This window comes from Somniosus microcephalus, chromosome 5 (genome assembly GCF_052327205.1).
Source record: "Somniosus microcephalus isolate GS21.2 chromosome 5, FLI_Smic_1.0, whole genome shotgun sequence".
In the NCBI taxonomy this organism is placed as follows: domain Eukaryota; kingdom Metazoa; phylum Chordata; class Chondrichthyes; order Squaliformes; family Somniosidae; genus Somniosus; species Somniosus microcephalus.
This window is the reverse complement of record NC_140991.1, coordinates 25,145,945-25,169,856: the sequence shown is the minus strand read 5'-3', so window position 1 is coordinate 25,169,856 and position 23,912 is coordinate 25,145,945. Positions and strand designations below refer to the sequence as shown.

General features: G+C 43.7%; 1 protein-coding gene across 1 annotated transcript in view; it reads right to left on the bottom strand.

The window, feature by feature from the left end:
- obscnb (obscurin, cytoskeletal calmodulin and titin-interacting RhoGEF b) overlaps positions 1–23,912 on the bottom strand; it is a 656,492-nt gene that overhangs the window by 76,537 nt on the left and 556,043 nt on the right. The window contains exons 117-120 of the mRNA XM_085987453.1: positions 14,856–14,901; positions 9,360–9,428; positions 6,480–9,102; positions 4,099–4,224 (exon numbers count right to left, since the gene is read on the bottom strand). Coding sequence (XP_085843579.1) covers positions 4,099–4,224; positions 6,480–9,102; positions 9,360–9,428; positions 14,856–14,901 — 2,864 coding nt within the window. The remainder of the gene's footprint in view (positions 1–4,098; positions 4,225–6,479; positions 9,103–9,359; positions 9,429–14,855; positions 14,902–23,912) is intronic.

Sequence of the window (23,912 nt, the reverse complement as noted above, 5' to 3'; positions counted from 1 at the left end):
CCACTATCTCTATAGCCAGCTCTTTCAAAACCCTTAGAAGGAAGGCCATCAGGTCCGGGGGATTCATCGGCTTTCAGTCCCATTCATTTCTCCAGCACTATTTTTTTTACTAATACTAATTTCTTTCAGTTCCTCATTCTCGCTAGAGCCTTGGTTCTCCACTATTTCTGGGAGGTTTTTTTGCATCTTCTTCCGTGAAGACAGACACAAAGGGGTAGATTTTCATAAAGCTGTCGGGAAGGAGGTGGGACTACAACTTTCGGGTTTTAGTCCTGCCTACATCGACGTTCAGCCAATCCACGCGATTTTCCCTTGATTGACCTTGTTAAGCCTGCCCAGCGGGCTCAGCAGGCCAATTAAGGGCCACCCGGCAACTGGTGACGTCACAGACTGAAATTTCATCTGTCAAGAGGTCTTGGCAGATGAAATATCAGTGTTTCACAGCTGTTTGAAGCTGTCAAACACTGACAGTCTGACTTCTAACCTCAGTCCTTCTACACAGACTCAGTTAGAAGTCTCACTGGCAATGAAAGCTGAAGGCTGTCACTTTTGACAGCTCGCAGCCATTTTGCTTTCAGTGCCGGCTGAGTGATGGACTCCCGAAACCTAGAGGAAGAAAGGCTGTTAAGGTAAGTACAGGTAATTTAAACTTCTTTACACACTTTAGACACACCAAACACACTTACCTTTGCACTCATGCACCCATCACTCACATGAACACCGACATCGCGACCCTTCCAAGTCCTTCAACCCGACGGCTCGCCTGCTCTAACCTGGCGTGGTTTGGAGCCATTGGGAATCCCACACGACACCCCTCAAAATAGGGATTAGGCTAAAAACTGCCTGTTAACTACCTGTTAACAGGCAGTTAATTGGCACTAATCCCTTCCCGCCTCGGGTCGGCGGGTCCCAGTGCGGGGCGGGTACCCGCCTCCCCTGAAACTTATGTGGAGGCGGGTTTTGGGCGGGATGGTGTCGGGACCCCCGAAATCAGGATTTCCCCCCCCCCCACATGCCTGAAACCCCGCCTGATGGCTCCAGAAAAGTCGACCCCAAAGTATTTGTTTAATTTGTCTGCCATTTCCTTATTACCCATTATAATGTCTCCTGGCTCAGCCTGTAAGGGACCCACATTTACTTTTATAGAAACATAGAAGATAGGAGCAGGAGTAGGCCATTCGGCCCCTCGAGCCTGCTCCGCCATTCAATGCGATCATGGCTGATCATCCAAATTCAGTACCCGGTCCCTGCTTTCTCCCCATACCCCTTGATCCCTTTAGCCTTAAGAAATATATCCAACTCCTTCTTGAATATATTTAATGAATTGGCCTCTACTGCCTTCTGTGGTAGAGAATTCCACAGGTTCACCACTTTCTGGGTGAAGAAATTCCTCCTCTATTCTGTCCTAAATGGCCTACCCCTTATCCTTAGACTGTGACCCCTGGTTCTGGACTCCCTGACCATCGGGAACATCCTTCCTGCATCTAGTCTGTCCAGTCCTGTCAGAATTTTATAAGTTTTAATGAGATCCTCTCTCATTCTTCTAAACTCCAGCGAGTACAAGCCCAATCGACCCAATCTCTCCTCATACGTCATTCCTTCTATCCCAGGTATCAGCCTGGCGAATCTTCGCTGAACTCCTTCCATGGCAAGAACATCCTTCCTCAGATAAGGCGACCAAAACTGCACACAATACTCAAGATGTGGTCTCACTAAGGCCCTGTACAACTGCAGCAAGACATCCTTGTTCCTGTACTCAAACCCTCTCGCTACGAAGGCCAACATACCATTTGCCTTCTTAACCGCCTGCTGCACCTGCATGCTTACCTTCAGCGACTGGAGCACAAGGACACCCAGGTCTCGTTGCACTTCCCGTTTTCCCAATCTATTGCCATTCAGATAATAATCTGCCTTCCTGTTTTTGCCACCAAAGTGGATAACCTCACATTTATCCACGTTACAGGAAACTTTCGTTTAACCAGAGGTTAAATGTCCGGAAAGCTCTATCTACCGGCAAAATTCAGGAGCCGTTTCCTATAAGTTTTTTTACTTCTTGTTGCTTTTTTTCCAGTCAGGCTCTGCAAGGTCTAGCTGAAGCTGTTGCTTAGCTACAGAGATGCTTTTAAGCTGTGGCCGACTGTTTTGAAGCTGTTGCTAAGCAACAGGGTTTGTTGATTCACACGGAGCTCAAAAGCTCCGTATGTTTTAACATTAGCTCTGGTTTCTACGGCAGTTTTGATGGTACGGCACCAGCTCGGTCCCGTCAGTGCCGGATACCAGAAAGTTTCCTGTATATTGCATCTGCCATGCTTCTGCCCAATCACCCAACCTGTCCAAATCATCCTGGAGTTTCTCGGCATCCTCCTCACAGCACACACGCCCACCCAGCTTTGTGTCGTCTGCAAATTTGGAGATATTACATCTAGTTCCCTTGTCTAGAACATTAATATATATTGTGAATAGCTGGGGTCCAAGGACCGATCCCTGCGGTACCCCACTAGTCACTGCCTGCCACTCGGAAAAAGACCCGTTTACTCCAACACTCTGCTTCCTGTCTGCCAACCAGTTCTCTATCCAAGTCAATACCTTGCCCCCAATCCCATGTGCCTTAACTTTACATGCTAATCTCTTATGCGGGACCTTATCGAAAGCCTTCTGAAAGTCCAAATACACCACATCCACTGGTTCTCCCTTATCTATTTTACCAGTTACATCCTCAAAAAATTCCAGTAGATTAGTCAAGCACCATTTACCTTTTGTAAATCCATGTTGACTTTGTCCGATTTCGCTAATCTTTTCCTTTTTACATACCTACAGAAGCTTTTACAGTCTGTTTTTATGTCTCTCGCTAGTTTACGCTCATATTTTAATTTCCCTTTCTTTATCAATTTCTTGGTCCTCCTTTGATGAATTCTAAAATCCTCCCAATCCTCAGACTTACTGCTCTTTTTGGCAATATTATAAGCCTTTTCCTTTGATCTAATACAGTACTATCTAACCTCTCGCTAGCCACGGTTGGACCACATTTCCTGTGGGGTTTTTGTGTCTGATAGGAATGTATATTTGTTGTAAATTATGTATTAATTCTTTAAATGCTAGCCATTGCTTGTCTACCATCATACGTTTTAATGTAGTTTTCCAATCTATCTTAGCCAACTCGCCCCTCATACCTATGTAGTTTGCTTTGTTTAGATTTAAGACCCTAGTTTCGGATTTAACTAAATCACTTACAAACTTAATATAAAATTCTATCACATAATGGGCACTCTTCTCTAAGGGCCCCTTTACTGCAAGGCTATTAATTAACCCTTTCTTATTGCACAATACTAGATCTAAAATAGCCTGTTCCCTAGTTGGTTCCTCAACATACTAATCTAGAAAACTATCTTGTACACATTCCATGAATTCGTCCTCCACACTATTACTGCAAATTTGATTGGCCCAGTCTATATGTAGATTAAAGGCCCCCTGATTACTGTATTACCCTTGTTACATGCACCTCTAATTTCTTGATTGATACTCTGCCCTTTTTTTTTAGGAATTAAGCTACTAAAAAAAAAATTGCCTGGTAGTAAATAGCCTTTTCAGGAAGAATTCAGTATCATCCTGACTTGTTTCTGTTCCCAAAATATCAACCTGCTAAGCTAAACAGAATGAATTTATAAAAACAGTACATAAAATACTTTTTTTTATTCGTTCCTGGGATGTGGGCGTCGCTGACAAGGCCAGCATTTATTGCCCATCCCTAATTGCTCGAGAAGGTGGTGGTGAGCCGGCTTCTTGAACCACTGGAGTCCGTGTGGTGAAGGTACGCCAACTGTTAAGCTTATAACTAACTTTTCCCTCACATATGAAAAATATATGAATCGGCTGCAATGACAGTGAGTTATGAAGGTCTGCCTCAAAAGTGAGAGAAAAATTATAATGCATTATTTTCATTCTTTGAGAAAAGCAACTTGCAGCTAATTTTAAGTTAACAGTTGAAAGTCTATTCATTTAACAAGATATTCCATCATCGGGTATTTGTGCTACTATCTATGCAGGTTATTCAGTGTAAAATATGAGCTATTATGACAGGCTTACATTCATGAGCAATACCTTTTTCCTTTGCTTTCGAACTGGGAAGCTTGAATGAAAAGAGTCTCGATTTTTTCTTCAGGGAACCGCTGAGATTGTCCTTGGTGTCTGTTGAATGCACACCGCCCACTTGCTGTTTTTTTATGTCTGCACAAAATTATAATATGGTTAATGTTATTTAAATATTCTTTCATTAGGGCAATCCATTTGCAGCTTAGTACAGTATTACCTTCACGTCCTATATTGTATTTACAGCTGCAATTCACCATCGGGTAGGAGAAGGGATTGGGTAGTTATTCAGATTTTCCTGTTTTTTTTAAACCACCCCCCAACCCTATATTATATGTTTACTAATTTCTTTGAATCTTTCTTCAGCTGGGGAAAACAGAGTGAGCTAGCCCACCAAAATCCAAAATTAGATCGTAAAACAGGGTCTAAATCATGGATCACATTGCACTCACTGCCAATGAGCTTCTGTAATCAGATGGGAAAACATGGGTAAGTCTATTCCGTGGAATGCTCCCTAATCCCCACTGGTGTAGTTCTTTCATCGGATTTTAGCGATGAAGGAATGGATAGTTAATGCTAAAATCTACACAACCGAGGCTGGCAGATTCAAGTGTCAGGCAGACTTCACACTAAACTATTGAGCTGTGGAAGGCTTTAACTATTCTGACCGCTGCAGTACAACGTTATTGATGCATGTCTGCTTGTAGCATACACGCCAACCTAGAAAACTAGTAAAAGCTGGCCAACACCCTCAAATGAAAGCTGACAACTCAAGAATGGGCCGAAGATGTGAAAACAAGTCATTACACCGGTTTTGTAATTTCGGCGGTAGTTCCTGCCAACATTTCTTCATTTGTATTTGAAGAATAAAATAGTGTATGAAAGGGACATCCAAATGTTGAAAGCACAAAACTGGCACTGCGTTTCTAGAGAGGCCTGCAGGCATGCTTCCGTGGAAAATTTTGAATGTTTACTTGAATAATGATGGTCTAGTAACTGGATTGCCCCGATCACATAGGCAATGAACCTTAGAAATGGGCATTACATCTCCAATCTGCAAAGGCTGTGGTTTTCAGGAACAGATGCTGGAAGCTGCACATTCTGCTCTCAGATACACCTGCTGGATTGCCTCCAGTCTGGGGTGTGTGGCCATTATGCTCTTATTGATTATTGTCACATTTCCCCCTAGACATTGACTACTTTAGTATAGGTGGAGTGGGCCGTACATTCTGTTGCACTTCTTGTCAAATAAAGCCAACCTCGGGTAGATCGTTAGTCCACTTCTAGCAAAAGGCTGAAGAAAACAAGATCAAATCAGGGATTGCACAGTATACAATGCTCACAAGAAGGATTATGAGCCATACTTGGATCAAGTGAGGTATTCATGTTTGTTAACTTATGAGAACCTGATGTGCTGCATCAAAGGTGTTTAAGGTGAGATGTTTAAGATGATTAAAGGAGTTGATGGGGTAGATAGAGAGAAACTATTTCCTCTGGTGGGGGAGTCCAGAACAAGGGGGCATAACCTTAAAATTAGGCCATTCAGGGGTGATGTCAGGAAGCACTTCACACAAAGGGTAGTGGAAATCTGGAACTCTCTTCCCCCCAAAACTGTTGAGGCTGGGGGGTCAACTGAAAATTTCAAAACTGAATATGACAGATTTTTGTTAGGCAAAGGGTATTAAGGGTTTTGGAACCAAGGCGGATGGAGTTAAGATACAGATCAGCCATGATCTAATTGAATGGTGGAACAGGCTTGAGAGGCTGAATGGCCTACTCCTGTTCCTATGAAGAAAATATGTTGTGTAAACCAAATGGATGCAGGATTCAGTCTCAGGACTGGCTAACAGTTCAAACCTGACAGCCATGATTCGAAACAGCTATGTCAATCCCTATCCAGATATCTGGTTGCAATAGATTATGCTAGTATGCCTCATTTTGGACTACGAGGGCCTGCTTTTCAATCAACATAACTGCGGCTGAAAGAGCACCAAGTGCCTTGAAGTAACCTCGGCTGGAGGATACGGTGTGAAGGCAAGATGGGCCACAAAGACAGGGCTGTTATAAATGTTTACCCGTTTGCAGAGTACTTCAGGGTTCTATTATTTTTACATATTCAACACCTTATTTTTTTCAATGGTATGTAGGTGTGTACTTAAAATGTGCATCCTAGTAACGCTAAATTCTAGTTCAGGATCAGCTGTAAAACTATCACTGGAAAAGCTCTGATAAATCATCACGCTTGCAGCACTTTGACTTTATTTAATTGGGATTTCACTAAATCTGAAAAACGTTCTGACATTAACCCTCGCTGCAATGAATACAATCACAAAACAATGAACAATTTCAAAGCAAGTAACTTTTACATCTCTTGGAAGATGTTTTGTACTTACCTTCTTCAGGTGGTGTTAAAGGAGGTATTAATGGCATTTTCATAACTTCCATGTACTGGCTCCCATGCAATTCCGTGCTAGATGGGACTGCACTTCCCCGGGGCTCGCTCAGCTCCCCTTCGTCGTTCTTTATCGGTTTAGGTTTCGCTGCTGAATCTCTGCTTTTCATTCGCCATGAAAAGCGAGCGGGCAATGTCTGACTTTTTCTTGCTCCCCTCGAGTCTTGCAAATGTTTGCTCGGGTTTAAATCCCGCAACACAGATAAAGAATATCGACTCCTTCCTCCGTCCTCATCATGCTGATGCAAACCTTTATCCCAATTTAGCGAAGCAGATCTGCTAAATAATCTTACATGACCAGATCTGCCAAACATAGACTTCGACATTGGGTCTGTGTGGGTTTCACTGACAGTCAGACTCGTTTTACTTGAAGAAGTTGGAGCTTTTGCATCCTTTTGGCTTTTGAATACTTTTTTTAGACTTTCAAAGCTTTGATGTATTTTGTTTTCCAGTGAAGTTCTTTTAGATTTTCTTTTCTTTTTTGACTCTCCTTCCTCAATATCAAACATGGTTTCATCCTCTTCACTATCTTCGAGCAATTCCAATAGATCTGATTCCCATTCACCTGCAGTCAGATTCCAGGAACACTCACTCACCGGTTCAGTTTCCTCGCACAATATTTCATATGAGGTGGTTGATGTCTGAGCTAACTTTCCTGGTAAAGGACTGTCCTTTTTGGTCTCTGTTTCCCTTGAAGGAAATAGTTCTTCAGATGTGCACGGCACAGACAAAGGTTTGGCTTGTGAGGCACTTTCCCCTTCAAACTCTTGAGACAGAAATGAGGGGCAATATTCATACTGCACGTCACAGCTGTATGGCTCGGACAGGTCAAAGTAATCGGTGTCTGGTTCCACTGCATCGAAGTATAAAGAGTTGACATTTTCACTTGAACTCTGCTCCTGAGGTTCACATGTGACAACTGAGGCAGCAACAGAGGAGCTTTCACTCTGCAACTCAGAATCCATAGAGCCTTGAAAGTCAAAAGACCCGATCCCTGAAACATCTGAATGTGAATTGGTAGGCTCGTCATAATACTGCCCTTTTGTTGTTATGGCCTCCAACTCTGGAGGTTCAAAGAGACATGAGCTCTTTGTATTTTTAAATGACTGTGAAAAGTCACAGTCCTTGTTTTGCAGATCTGATGCACTCTGGAGGGAAACACCTGCACTAGAGTCCATCTCTGAATGTTGACCATCATTGTCTTTGATGTCAGTAATACAGGTTTTCTTTTCCATGCTCAACTCTATGTTTTGTTCTTTTTCCGATGAATGCGAAGAAGCTGCAGCAGTTTGCACAGATTGGTCTATCTCAGAGGGAACATATTTTGTGGGGCATTCTAAAGTATATTTTAAGTCCGTTAAAAAGGTGACCTCTTCAGATAAGCACACTGTATCACTTAGTATGCATTTGGATATTGCTGACTTTTGTGTATCTGACTCTTGTGCACTTAGGGAAACGGGCTGGGGTATTATGGCATCACTAACAACAGTCATTGTATTGGAGTTTGGATCTGAGTGCTGGGGAAATGGCTCCAATATTTCACTTGCAGGTTCTCTTGCTGCTGTCTGAACTAAGAACTCTGTTTCACATTCATCCAACGACTTGCTCCTCCTTGAATTTTGCTTGGCAGCATAAGCCACACTAGTGCTATTATCGTAAGAGGCTGACTTTGCCAGCCTTCTGGAGATGAAGCTCGAGGTTTCTTGAAATCTTTCATCATTGGGTGTTCTGTCCTGTACAGCCATCCGAAAGCACTCCAAGAGTGGCTGACGTAGGCCACTCACCTTTCCCTTTGTGTAACCTGCCTGCACAAAGCGTTTCCTCGTTCTTTCAAGACTCTTTGCGTATTGAGCATCCTCAGTAGAAAGATCTCTACCCTCCAGCGTATCACTGTAGAAAGTGCTTTTTATAAGACTATGCCTTGGTAAAAGTCTGGATGATGGTTTGGAGCGTGCATCCAGTAAGTTGTCTTCTCCTGATACTTGAAGTGTGAGAGCGCTATCAGCTGAAATGCCTCGTACGATGTTGTGAGTTGCTGCTCCCTCCACTCGTGAACAGTTTGAAGTCTCTATAGTAGCTGCTTTGGAAATGGGATGCTTTATTTTGTTAGTACTTAAGTTCAGTTCTTCACATGTTTCAGAATATTTATGCTGTGCTTTAATGTCCTCTTCACCATATTCTGCACCCGTTTCATGTTTTACATCTGCTTGTTTTTCCACAGCAACGCTTCTAGTTAACACTGGTCTATGTCTCCTGTGCTCACTGATATTTGGATCTAAAATGTCCGTTGAGGAAGAAGCAGATCGTTGGGTTTCACAATGTTCACCTTCATTTGCAAAGCATTGATCAAACGCAGTCTGATCGGCATCTGGAGTATGGGTTGAACGTGGTTCTGTCTGGTGGGTGCAGTCTTCAAAATCAGAAGAGGAGGCACTGGTTGTTGACGAGCTGCTTTCCTTAAGTAAGTGCCGAGACATACCAAGAGAAAGGCCTTCAGAAGTCCCTTCCAAAAGTTGAGGAATCGACCTCATTACCAGGATTGATTTGTAGCACATAAGGGAGCGCTAAACATAATACAAAGATGGCAAATTTAAAGACTGATGAAAATACTTCCTTCAAAAACAACAACCTGACTTTTTTTTTTGTTAAGAATAATTAGGTGGCAACCCTAAGTGAATGCAAAAAAAGCATAACGACTAAAGTTATGCCCTCCTTCAAAATAGGATTTTAGTCAGGACTGTCAAACACGCCTGTTAGAAGAAACTTTTGTAGATGGCTCTTATAAATGTTCACTGTAACACAACATTTATTGTCTTCTTACCTGCCATTTGTTTCTTGATATAAAGAATTTCAATCTTTTTGTGTTAATCATACGCGACTCCTGTTTTTCCTGGAAAAAAAAGTCCAAGTTGCTTAAGCATTTTTTTCTCCTAACAATGAGAATTATACACATTTTGCATCAACAGTTTCTTGATGTTGTGGGAATTGTAGGAACTTAAAACATTTTAGGAACCCGAAAAGGATATTTGGCCTAACAAGCCTGTCCCTTTTTCATAAATCAACCACACTAGCTCCCTTCTCCCATTATCCTTCAATCGCTTTCTTGGGAAATACATTCAATTGTCTCAAGATCATTTACAGCGTCTGCTTCAATGCCTTCCCTATTAAATTTATTTCAGCACCCTATTACTCTTTAGGCAAAAGTCTGCTCCTTTATTTGGCATGCCAGTTTTTCCAATTTGCATGTTTGTGCGCAAAGCTGATTTTAACTTTGACTCATTGCCCACCTTTAAAACATCCTGGGACTGCAAAATACTGACTGGTTGGATTTTGCACCAATCAGAGAGGAGCCTGTTTGCACCAACCAGGCATCAACACCCTTTGCCAGTCCTCCAAGCCTGGGAGGTTTAAAGAGCTCAGGCTGTAGCTTCTCAGTTTTCAATCGTTAAGAGGAGGCGAATGACGGGGAATGGGAGAAGACGGGAGAAAGAACAGAACGGAAAGGAGGGCAAGGTTAGTATAAGAACATAAGACGTAGGAGCAGGAGAAGGTCATTTGGCCCCGCGAGCCTGCTCCGCCATTCAATAAGATCATGGCTGATCTGATCTTGGCCTCAACTCCACTTCTCTGCCCACTCCCCATAACCCTCGACTCCCTTGCCATTCAAAAATCTGTCTATCTCCACCTTAAATATATTCAATGACCCGGCCTCCACAGCTCTCTGTGGAAGAGAATTCCAAAGATTCACAACCCTTCGAGAGAGGAAATTCCTCCTCATTTCCATTTTAAATGGGTGCCCCCTTATTCTGAAATTATGCCCCCTAGTTCTAGATTCCCCCACGAGGGGAAACATCCTCTCTGCATCTACCCTGTCAAGCCCCTTCAGAATCTTATATCTTTCAATAAGATCCCCTCTCATTCTCCTAAATTCCAATGAGTATAGGCCCAACCTGTTCAACCTTTCTTCATAAGACAACCCTTTCATCTCCGGAATCAACCTTGTGAACCTTCTCTGAACTGCCTCCAATGCACGTATATCCTTCCTTAAATAAGGAGACCAAAACTGTACGCAGTACTCCAGGTATGGTCTCACCAACGCCCTACTTCCCCACTTTTGTACTCCATTCCCTTTGCAATAAAGGTCAACACTCCATTTGCCTTCCTAACTACGTGCTGTACCTGCATGCTAACTTTTTGGGATTCATGTACAAGGATCCACCGATCCCTCTGTACCTCAGCATTTTGTAATCTCTCCCCATTTAAATAATAATTTGCTTTTTTATTTTCCCTACCAAAGTGGATAACCTCGCACATTCCCACATTATATTCCATCTGCCAGATTCCTGCCCACTCACTTAGTCTATCTATATCCCTTTGGAGATTCTTTGCGTCCTCCACACATTTTGCTTTCCCACCTATCTTTGTATCATCAGAAAATTTGGCTACATTACACTTGGTCCCTTCATCCAAGTCATTAATATAGATTGCAAATAGTTGAGGCCCCAGCACTGATCCCTGCGGCACCCCACTAGTTACAGTTTGCCAACCTTCAAATGACCCATTTAGCCGACTCTCTGTTTTCTGTTAGTTAGCCAATCCTCTATCCATGCTAATATATTACCCCCAACCCCGTGATCTCTTATCTTGTGTAGTAACCTTTTATGTGGCACCTTATCGAATGCCTTCTGGAAATCCAAATACACGACATCTACTGGTTCCCCTTTATACACCCTGCTTGTTACATTCTCAAAGAACTCCAGCAAATTTGTCAAACGTGATTTCCCTTTCATAAAACCATGCTGACTCTGCTTGACTATATTATGATTTTCTAACTGTTCTGCTACCACTTCCTTAATGATGAACTCCAGCATTTTCCAATGACAGATGTTAGGTTAACTGGTCGATAGTTGCCTGGTTTCTGTCTCCTTCCTTTCTTAAATAGAGGCGTTACATTTGCGGTTTTCCAGTCCGCTGGGACCTCTCCAGAATCCAGGGAATTTTGGTAGGTTACAACCAATGCATCCACTATCTCTGCAGCCACCTCTTTTAAGACTCTAGGATGCAGGCCATCGGGTCCAGGGGACTTGTCCACCTTTAGTCCCATTAGTTTGCCTAGTACTTTCTCTCTATTGATAGTGATTGTTTTAAGTTCCCCCCCCACCCCAATTGCCTCTTGATTATCCATTATTGGGATGCTTTTAGTGTCTTCTATCGTGAAGACTGATACAAAATATTTGTTCAAAGTCTCTGCCATTTCCCGGTTTCCCATTGTTAATTCCCTAGACTCAACCTCTAGGGGACCAACATTTACTTTAGCTACTCTCTTCCTTTTTATATACCTGTAGAAGCTCTGTCTGTTTTTATATTTCTTGCTAGCTTACTCTCATAAGCTATCTTCTCTCTATCATTTTTTTTAGTCGTCCTTTGCTGGTTTTTAAAAGTGTCCCAATCCTCTGGCCTTCCACTATTCTTCGCAACATTGTATGCTTTTGTTTTCAATTTGATACCATCCTTTACTTCCTTAGTTAGCCAGGGGGATGGTTCATCCTTCTCTTAAGAGTCTTTCTTTGAGCGAGAGACGGCGTATTTGATTTTTTTAAAATTATATGGGCCGTGGATTTTTTTTGTTGGGGGAGGGATGTTGCATTTGTTGTGTGTAGAACTTCTTGTTTTTTTTAGTTATGGGGGTCTTGCTATTTGCATATACATTTGCAATATTTTTGCATGAGGGTGTTTGGAGTTTCTGTGTATGAGGGCTCACATTTCTGAATGCAAATGACATGTAGGCTTTGGAGTACAAGAGTAAGGAAGTCTTGCTACAATTGTACAGGGCTTTGGTGAGACCACACCGGGAGTACTGTGCACAGTTCTGGTCTCCTTATCTTGCCTTAGAGGCGGTGCAACGAAGGTTCACTAGATTGATTCCTGGGATGAGTGGGTTGTCCTATGAGGAGAGATTGAGTAGATTGGGCCTATACTCTCTGGAGTTTAGAAGGGTGAGAGGAGATCTCATTGAAACAAATAAGATTCTGAGGGTGATTGACAGGTTATATGCTGAGAGGCTGTTTCCCCTGGCTGGAGAGTCTAGAATTAGGGGCCATAGACTCAGGATAAGGGTTCGGCCATTTAAGACTGAGATGAGGAGGAATTTCTTCACTCAGAGGGTTGTGAATCTTTGGAATTCTCTACCCCAAAGGGCAGTGGATGCTGATTTTTGTAGTATATTCAAGGCTGAGATAGATAGATTTTTGGACTCTAGGGGAATCAAGGGATATGGAGATTGGGCAGGAAAGTGGAGTTGAGGTCAAAGATCAGCCATGATCTTATTGAATGGTGGAGCAGGCTCAAGGGGACGTATGGCCTACTCCTGCTCCTAATTCTTATGTTATGAATAATCATATTCAGTTCACTCACTGGCTTTGACACATGTATCTGGCCTCAACTCCAGAAGCTTAGACATTCCTGCTTCAATGCCTTGTGGCAATTGCTCCAGGGCATCTGTCTTACTGCCTCAGGTCTTCAGCTTTCTGCTGGGTTTGAAAGATTATTTTCTCCTTCTCATTCTACGGATCTGATATTGTGAACCTCTGGTGCCACCTTACAAACTGGCACTTGAAGGATCATGTTTTTAAAATTTCTGCCCTAATTCTGAACACTCAACTTTGTGCACAGTCCCACAGTAACAAGTTGGATAATAAAAAGGCTTTCTATAGGCATAATAGTAGTAAGTGGATAGTCGTGGTATAGGTAGGGCTGCTAAGAACAGAAAGAGGTAAGCTTGTCGAAGGACTGAGGTAATGGCGGATTTACTAAACAAGTGTTTTGCTTCAATTTTCACAGGAGGTGGATACTGTGATTGTAGTACCACCAGACATGGGTGTTGAAATGTTTGTTAATCACAGATTATGATACTAAAGAAGTTAAGATAGACAAATGACAGGGACCTGATGGCTTACATCTAGAGATCCTAAGAGAAGCTAGCAAAGAAATAGTAGAGGCTCTGGCTAAAATTTTCCAAACTTCTGTGGAAGGGAAAATTATTCCAGAAGATTGGGGGTAAGGGGTAAGACAGGAAGCAAAGCGAAGGCCTCCTTGTGGGGCCGTGGGGGGGGGGGGGAGCACTGCTGCTCCTCCTGACCCGTAATAAGTGCCGAGAAAGGCACCTACCTTGTGTTGCCAGCAGCTCCCACCTCCCTTTCACTGTCGGGTTTCCCAACCCCCGGGAAACTCGTGCAGCAGCAGTGAAAATTAAATCGGGCTCCCAATTTCATGCCAGGGAGCATGATTTAAATGTTAATTAAATGTCCCGCCTCTCCACGATGAGACGTCCTGATACCCGCCACCATAAAAGGTGTCGGGTGCGTGTGCGGTGTGCTGGGGACGCGTTCCCCATATTTAAGTCTTTAAACCCCCCTGCGACCCTCTCCCGCCCGTCGTGGGGAGGTTAATATCGAGGCCAGTTTCTCCCTGTTTGCTCTACCAAAACCCCCTATCATAATTTTGAATAATCTTGAAGATTATTAAATGACACGAGAGGGTAAATAATGATAGATTTTTCCATTGGTCAGTGCAATGGTAATGCGAGGGCACATATTTAAGATTATCACAGAAAGTTAGGAAAGAATTCTTGACAGAGAGAGTGGTTTGAATATAGAATGCTCTTCCACAAGCTGCTGTTGAAGCAGGGCCGATAAGTAGTTTACAAGGAGAATTAGACAGATGCTTGAAAAAGAGAAATATTAAAGGATATATGGGGCGAACAGGAGAGTGGAATTAGGTTAGGTGGCTCATGCAGAGAAAAGCACCGGCAGTGACATGATGGGCCAAATGGCCTGTTTCTGTGCAGTAACATTCTATGATTCTATTTATGTTGAGTTTTACAAGCACTTAACGTTAAGGTTTTTCCTCCACCAAAGCATCAACAATTTTGAGTTTTTATTCCATTTCCTATAAGCGCACTGCCCCACCGCATTTGCTTACAATTCCTCCAACCAGCACCTGCTTAGAAAAGTAATGGCATTTACCAGTTTCTGAATACTTCCATTGAAACATTCCTAAAATCTTTACACTATATGCCATGCTGTTACTGTTGGGTTCATTAATTGCCCTACCGATGTTTCAGCAGTAATGGAAGAGAAATATATAAAAAACACACAGAAAATAAAAGAACAAAATTGTATTGGTGGTTATTCTTTTATAATATTTATTTCTTATTCCTCTTTAAGATGCGTAGCTGCTTCATCACCAAGCAGATATGCAGGAAGGCACAATTGGTATTTAGCCATTTGTGTTTATATGGTGCAAGCTAATGACATACCTGAAACCACTGTTCTTTCAAACATTCGGACGCTGTTGGCCTATTCCTAAAGAATGGAAATCGAATAGCTCTTATACAAGTGACTACACTAAAATAACTGTACATCGATAACAAGCACAACACACATTGCTAGCAGTGAAAAATATTATATTTTGTATAATAATGATTCCCTTGAGGTCAATGTAATTGTTTTCTATTTTTAGTGTTCTTGTATAGTTTTTCTAATTTTCTGTCTTGATCTCTCAAACTACGTTCCCCCCTAAGGTGCGCAGGTGGGCGACCGCGCGGCTAGTTTAAAAGGACGGCGCACAAAATTTTTTTTTAGAGGGAACATTGCTCTCAAGTAGTGCACTAACGACAGTGGGGAGGCAGAGACAAGGAAGGGGGCAAGGGAAGGCAGCAAAGCACCACTCCAGACCTCCGCTACGCTTACCAATAGGGAAGCATGAGGAACCAGACTTTGGGTAAATAACTGCCTGCAGCAACATAGCTAAGGTTGGAATTTCAATGGCACCACAAGGAATCAAACCTGCAACGCACCTCTCTGGTGCCGTGTGCTGATGCTCTAACTTGCTGCACTGCCAAATATCTCTGTTGTTCAGTTCATTTCCTCTTTATATGATGTTTGATATTCGTTCCACCATTGGTGGCTGTGCCTTTAGCTGCCTAGGCCCTAAGCGCTACTATTCCCTCCCTAAACCTCTCTGCCTCTCTTTCCTCCTTTAAGTCGCTCTTTAAATCTTACCTTTAAATATCACCTTCATTTTGATTGCAACTCTGTGAAGGTGCTATACAAATGCAAGTTGTTGTGAACTTCCTTGTATAATTAAATAGTTGGCAATGATGCCACTTATAGCTAACAAATCTACATTGTGGTCCTGAATTCGCGGTCGAAATACTCTCAGTGTATGCTGTCATACCGCCTTTGAAATTGACCGCAAGTTCGGGACTTAGCGCTAAATCCCGAACTTGCAATCTGTCAAGTTTCGACTGCACATGGGCTTCGCTGCATCTTTCACCTCCTCATACAAATGAACGTGCTGCCGAAAAGTTGGGTTAATTGCTCACCTACTCTGAGGTAATTATACTGAAAATGTTTAAGTCTGATGCAAACAGATGCAGGATGCCTGTTGCACAGCGTAAAGATGAGAAAATTCTATTACAAAAAGATCTGTAACAAGACAATGCTATAATGGGAGATTTGTTTTAAAAGGTTATCATAATTGTTGTGTATGTAATATGTGTGCTACTTTGAACCTATGGACAGGACTGCACTACTTGTTGGGCGTAGTGATACGCAGTACCACTCCTGGCCATAGGGGTATAAATAGTACTGTGGGTACTGATCTCCCCTCAGTTCCCGCCTGTGGGCATGAAGTAAAGACCTACGTATAGTCCCTACCTCCAACCAGTAAAGACCTGTTTTATTGTTACTGATTAAGTCTGAGTATTAATTACTTGAACAACTCACAGATTTAACACTGGCGACGAGTCTGATTCGGACCCTGCGGCAGTCACTCCACGGCAGCTTCGTCCACAGCCAGGACGTTGCAGAGAGGTTTCCACCCTCTCCACCCCACTGGAAGACATCCTGACCTCGGAGCCTCCATCGGCGACCGTCAGCTTCTTCTCCAGCTTGGTGGTGGGTAAGCCGTTGTCTGAGCCGGGCAGCGACGCGACAGGCAGTCGACCGCGTTGGCCGCACGAACGGGGCTGGGGGAGCTGGAGGAATAGGGCGCGAGAGCCGCTTCGAGCGGGAGGCGTTTCAACGGAGCGATCGCATCTCCTGATAAGAGCCGAGAGCCGCTTCGCGATCCAGCGATCGCATCCGCTGATAAGGGCCGCACTCGGGCGATCGCGGCGAAGATAAGGGCCACACTCGGGGGCTGAAGGGAGACGGCGTTGGGGGACGGGTGAAGACCGCCAAGCGCGGGAAAACCGCCATTTTGTGGGCGGAGGACGACGGCAAGAGCGGGAAGCCGCCATCTTGGATAGCAGTAAAAAAAAAAAAAATCTGAGAAATTGCAAATCTACAATGCCTAAACACGGGAATATTAGCACCTTTGATAGTGACCTCGAAGATTGGGCCATATATGTTGAAAGAGTAAAAAATTATTGTAAGGCCAATAAAATTCGTGACCAAGATAAAGCTCTAACATTATTAAATTTAATGGGTGCGAAGACATACGGGCAATTGAAACACCTGTTATCACCAGATGAACCGGCGGATAAGACGTTCGATGAGATTGTTACTGTCCTGAAAGATCATCTAAACCCCACGCCGCTGATGCTAGCGGAACGATTTAAATTTTACGACAGAAGGCAGCTACAGCATGAAAGCAATGCTGATTATTTGCTGGAATTGCGTAAATTAGCGAAATATTGCCAGTTTGGAACGGGACTGACAGAGGCACTTCGAGACAAATTTGTGTGTGGTTTATTTAAACAGGATACACAAAAGCGACTGCTCGAGGAGAATGAGCTGACGCTTGAGAAGGCGGTCACTATGGCAGCAGCACACGAAGCCGCAGCGAGAGGCACGGCAGTAATGCAGCTACGGTCACCGGAGCTCAGTGCACACAAATTGGGTGTGAGTTCTGGCAAATGTTATCGTTGTGGAAAGACAACGCATGATCAGAACCAGTGTTGGTTTAAAAACCAAGAATGTAGAACTTGTGGTAGGCTTGGACATATAGCTAGAGTATGCAGGTCAGCGAAGAAGACCAGCAACAAGAAGTCACCGCAAGGAAAATACGCAAAGGTACACAAGGTGACCGAACAGGAGTCCGATTCAGACGCTAGCAGTAATGAACTGGCTAGCTTAAGAGTACTCAACGCTGGTAAGGGTGCAGACCTCCAGACAATTTGGGTCACTCTTCAGATAGAAGGAGTCCAAGTAAAACTGGAATTGGACACTGGATCGGCATTGACGGTCATAAATAAGAAAGATTACGGAAAGTTATTCCAACATATTCCCCTACAGGATACGGGGATTATATTGAAAACATACACGGGGCAAAGAGTGTACCCCATCGGGAAAATAGAGGTTGCAGTGGTCCACAAGGGCGAAGAGAGTCAAATAATGGACTTATATGTGATATCTGAAGGAGGTCCTCCACTACTAGGACGGGAGTGGATTAGGAAAATGAATATGGACTGGCATTTCCTACAAACAATAACGAGTGAGAACTCGGTGAAGATAGTCGGCCCAGACTCTGGAACGGATGATGGTAAGCCCAACTCAGGTGCAAAAGACAAAGTTTCAGCACAGAATTCCACTGAGCAACAACAACATAGTTTAACTGTGGATTCTGAGTCTGGCAAGTCTACTGATGTGCCCATTTCTGAGGGACACCGGGCTCGAACTCAACTCCATTTCAAACTACAACAGCAATTAGAACAAATGCTTCGCCGTTGTGAGCAAGAGTTGAATGCAACGAAAGAGTTCTTTGATATAGAGTTGGAGAATCTGGAAAGACAACAGAAGCAGCTGATGGAGAAAATGGAACAGGAGCACACAAAACGTCTGATGTCAGAGGAGTTAACGGTCAGCCAACTCCTGCATATGCTGAAGGACAGGACTCTGAAATGGGAAAAACTTGAACACGAACTTCAATATTCAAACGAAAGGGGTTCGGAGCTCTCAAAGGTTATTGGAAGAGCTGAGGTGGCAACACAGACTGAGATGACTGCAACAGAGCAGCCCTTGGATGCCAAAAGTACGCTGACTCACGTCAACGTAGAACAACAGACCGCTGAAACAGCTGCTCCGGTAGAGGGATTGCATAGTCCGATCAATCAATCTCCAAAGGAAGTTGAAGTATTAAAATCACAAATGAGGTCACTAGTAAACGACTTGCTGAAAGCCCAGAAAAAGCTGGATGCAGAGGTACACATGAAGAAGTCTCTTCAGGAAAGATGTCTGGATTTGGAACAAGAGCTGGCTAACGTCCAGCTGGGTATGGAGGAAATAGACGACCCTCTCACTGGTCTAGCTCAGGACGACACCGAATATTACTATGACCTGGTGGACGACACCGAATATTACGATGTCCTGTCCTGCCCAGCTTGTAACTTCGACTCCCAAAGTGCAGAAATCATGGAGGAGCACCAAAAGTCTACGGAACATCGGGAGAAGCTGGCTCTACGACGGAAACAGGAGGAAGAGAAGGAGGAACTGCGCATGCAGCTGGCAGCTGTGGCAGCTGACAATGGAGCCCAGAGAGTCTCCAAGAAGCAGAAAAGGAAAAGTAAAAACAGAAGATGACCCATCTGAACCATTATCACCTCTACCAGATCACACACGTGGTCCCTCCGAACGGAGCCAATTCAGTTCGGAAGTTCAAACTGTTAAATCCATGGAAGGACTATTGAATGAGTCACTCCAGCAACGTGAACCGACTCCACCACAGAGATTGAATCTGTGAACTGTTTTCCGCAGAGACTGAATCTGTGATCTGTTTTGACATGAAGTTATCTATGTATCTATGTTATTCTGTTATGTAAACCTGAAGTTATATATGTATATATGTTATTACGTTATGTTAAATGGGGAGATGACTGTAAAGCTAGGAAGGGAGGAATGTTGTGTATGTAATATGTGTGCTACTTTGAACCTATGGACAGGACTGCACTACTTGTTGGGCGTAGTGATACGCAGTACCACTCCTGGCCATAGGGGTATAAATAGTACTGTGGGTACTGATCTCCCCTCAGTTCCCGCCTGTGGGCATGAAGTAAAGACCTACGTATAGTCCCTACCTCCAACCAGTAAAGACCTGTTTTATTGTTACTGATTAAGTCTGAGTATTAATTACTTGAACAACTCACAGATTTAACAATAATGAAGTGTTTGTAAGCACACTGCATAAAGCATTAAATGAGTGGTTTGTAACCTTTTTCTTTAAATGAGAAGTTAATAATCAGAATGTAAAATAATGAGAGACTTGAATTGCCAGTATGTGTTATAAGAGGTTTGTAACAACCGATGTTTGTGAATTTTGAATAAACATACTTTGTTCTAACGAGAGATTTACAATGACAGATTGTTACCATGAGATGATTGCAGTTATAGAATTTATTATAATGGTAGGTGGGTCAGTGGCAGCTTGGATAAGGAATTGGCTTAAGGACAGAAAACAGTGAGTTGTGGTAAATGGCTGTTTTTCAGACTGGAGGATAGTAGACAGTGGTGTTCCCCAAGATTCAGTGCTGGGGCCACTGTTTTTTTTTGATATATATAAATTACCTGGATATTGGAATACAGACTAGAATTTCTAAATTTGCCAATGACACCAAACTTGGGGGTGTGGCAAAGGATGAGGATGATACCAATCGACGGCAATAGGACATAGAAATGCTATTAGAATGGGCAGACAAGTGGCAGATGGAATTTAATACAGAGAAGTGTGAGGTGATGCATTTTGGCAAAAGGAACAGGGAGAGGCAATATACACTTAATGGCACAGTTTTAAAGAGTGTGCAGGGACAGAGGGACCTGGGATTATGTGCATAGGTCCCTGAAGGTGGCAGGACATATTGAGAGAGTGGTTAACAAAGCATATGGGATCTTGGGCTTCATAAATAGAGGTATTGAGTAAAAAAGTAGAGAAGTTATGCTGAACCTTTATAAAGCGCTGGTTAGGCCACAACTGGAGTACTGTGTCCAGTTCTGGTCACCACACTTTAGGAAGGATGTGAAGGCCCTTGAGAGGGTGCAGAGGAGATTTACCAGAATGGTTCTGGGGATGGGGGATCTTAGCTACAAGGACAGGTTGGAGAAGCTGGATTTGTTTTCATTAGAGCAAAGGAGGTTGAGGGGTGATTTGAGAAGAGGTGTACAAGATTCTGATGGGTTTAGATAGGCTAGATGGGGAAAGGATGTTCACACTAGTTGATGGTACAAGGACTAGGAGACACAGATTTAAGATTTTGGGCACGAGATACAGGGGAGATGTGAGGAATTTTTTTTTTAACACAGCGAGTGTTGAAGGCCTGGAACTCGCTGCCAACGGAAGTGGTGGAAGCGGAGACACTCAATGTTTTCAAGGGTAGACTGGATAGGCACTTGAGGGAAATAAACTTGCAGGGCTACAGGGATAGAGTGGGGAATGGGACTGACCGGGTTGCTCTACAGAGAGCCGGCACAGACTCAATGGGCCAAATGGCCTCCTTGTGTGTCGTTATGACTCTGTGGCAGCCTTTTAGTGTTAGATTCCACTTCAGAGTCATGTATATCTGTATAAAGGAGAGACAAAGAAAAGTCCCCAGTATTCCCAAATAACAACGTAAAATGCTGGAAACACTCAGTAGGTCAGGCAGCATTGTGGAGAGAGAAGCAGAGTTAACGTTTCAGGTCGATGACCCTTCGTCAGATCTGCCGAAGAAGGGTCATCGACCTGAAACGTTAACTCTGTTTCTCTCTCCACGGTGCTGCCTGACCTTCTGAGTGTATCCAGCATTTTCTGTTGTTATTTCAGATTTCCAGCATCCGCAGTATTTTGCTATTGTCCCCGGTATTCCCGTTGAGTTTACCCAGAATTTCACTTCGGGAGTAATAAGTTAATTAACTGTCTATCAGGTTCCCAGCACAAAGATTTACACAACTTTAAAGATTGTCAGAATGTTAAAATAAATATTAACGCATTATTTGTTGTTTTGAAGATTTCAGTTGCTGCCAAGCTTATGCAGTTTACTGCAGCAGATGTCAGTGTAAATGTGATGTACTCCTGGCAGCTCGTAGATTGTACCTCCAGGAAGCTTAGGTCTGTGCTTTTTAATGAATGCTTGATGCTGCCTTGTCTTCTATAAGTCATACAAATCAGCAATCTCCTCGGTTTCCTGATTGGCTAAGAGTCAGGAAGTGAAACGAGCAGCGCCACACATGATCCCAGGTTCGCATACGCATAACTGTGCGCTCCTGGGCTCCACGGGGCACCAAGCTGCACACAACTCTGCAGCGTTTGAAAGCAAGCTCTCAAAGGGGGGTTCACACGAGGCAAGTACTCCTTTGCTATGCTGTCGACCGCGAATTCAGGGCCTGGGTGTTTTGAAATAAAATCAGAAAATGCTAGAAATCTGCAGCAGAGGCTGACTGACGTGTGGTGGACTGCCAGCTTTTATTTGCAGATTACTAGCAGTTGTGTTTTTCATCCCAGCTGCCAACAACAACTTGCATTTATATAGCACCTTTAACGTAGTAAAAGGTGCTTCACATGAGAGTTATGAAACAAAACTTAACACCGAGCCACATAAAGAGATATTGGGACAAGTGACCAAAAAGCTTGGTCAAAGAGGTAGGTTTTAAGGAGCAATTTAAAGGAGGAGGAGGGAGAGAGGTGGAGAGGTTTAGGGAGGGAATTCTAGGGCCAAGGCAGCAGAAGGCACGGCCGCCAATGATGGAGCCCATATGAAACCTAGGGTTCTTACAGGTCACCTGTAGGTTTAACTTTTAATTTCACTGAGAAGAGGACTCGTCTATGGAGACCAATTAATGCCTCAATAACAAATTAAAAAGGAAATCTGACCTCAGTGAGTTGTTTTAATGCACATCTTACATTTCTCACCTTTTAATTAGTGTGGTTATTTTCCCAACTGACCTAATAGTCGGATCAAAGCACTCTGTGCTCACACTTAAGCCACCCGAGTTCCTGTGGCATATTTTTCTTGTTAATCGCTGCCGAAAAACAAAGCTATTGAGGATTTCTAGCTTGTTTGCGAAGTTTGTTATTTCACCGGCCGCCAATGACAGATCAATTTCATTACTTAAACAGCAATGCTATTATTGTAGATTCACGGTTCCCTCTACTGTCAAATATTCATGGTAATTGTCAGGAAAAAGCCCTGATTTCACGATCCTGGCAAAAAACGGGGTTGAGCTGGCCCAGTCTGTGGGCATACCCGTCACGGAGCAGGCATGCTGAATTTTGTGCCAGTCCCCTTTTCTTTTCTTTTTTTTTGTGGGGCCAGGAGGAGCAGGATTTCCCGATCTGCCGGACGGCTCAGTGTGGGAGCTGGTCGATTCCTCGCCCTCCCGCAACCGATGTGCTGCAGCGGAGCCCCAGCCCGTTTGGTGCCTGCAGCTCGCCAGCTGCAAGATGCCCAAAGCTGAAAATGCTCCAAGCTTCCCGGCGCCGACTTCAGGCGGGTGTTGCGGGCGCTCCACCGACTCCGTGTCCGTTTACGGCGGGTCAAAAATCCTCCCCGCCTTCGCCCTTTCAGCGGACCTTCTTGAGCAGCCAAACTCCCAAACATTCAGCTGCACCCAGTTAGGAACACAGGAACAGGAGTAGGTCATTCAGCCCCTCCAGCCTGCTCCGCCATTCAATTAATCATGGCTGATCTGTATCTTAACTCCACCTACCTTCCTTGGTTATGTAACCCTTCCCTAACAAAAATATGGGTCAAGCTTCTGCCGTGGCTGTAGCCTTGAAGTCATACAATTCTCGGCTTTACAGTCTTATACAGGAATTACATTTTAACATGAGGACACATACGACTGTAACGTGGCCTTATTAATTGGCACCAAGATGCCAGTTTGTAAAATTAGATGCACTGGGAATGGGGCGTGATTTTTTGGGCTCGTGTCTGAAGAATATGAGACTCGGAGACCCAGTGAAACGAAGCCTTACAAATATTTACTCAACTGTGCACAGTTTTGGTCTCCTTATCTGAGAAAGGACACACTTGCCTTAGAGTCAGTGCAACCAAGGTTCACTAGATTGATTCCTGGGATGAGAAGGTTGTCCTATGAGGAGAGATTGAGCCTATACTCTCTGGAGTTTAGAAGAATGAGAGGAGATCTCATTGAAACATACAAGATTCTGAGGGGGATTTGACAGGGTAGATGCTGAGAGGTTGTTTCCCCTGGCTGGAGAGTCTGGAGCTAGGGGGCATAGACTCAGGATAAGGAGTCGGCCACTTAAGACTGAGATGAGGAGGAAATTCTTCACTCAGAGGGTTGTGAATCTTTGGACTTCTCTGCCCCAGAGGGCTGTGGATACTCAGTCGTTGAGTATATTCAAGGCTGAGATCGATAGATTTTTGGACTCTAGGGGA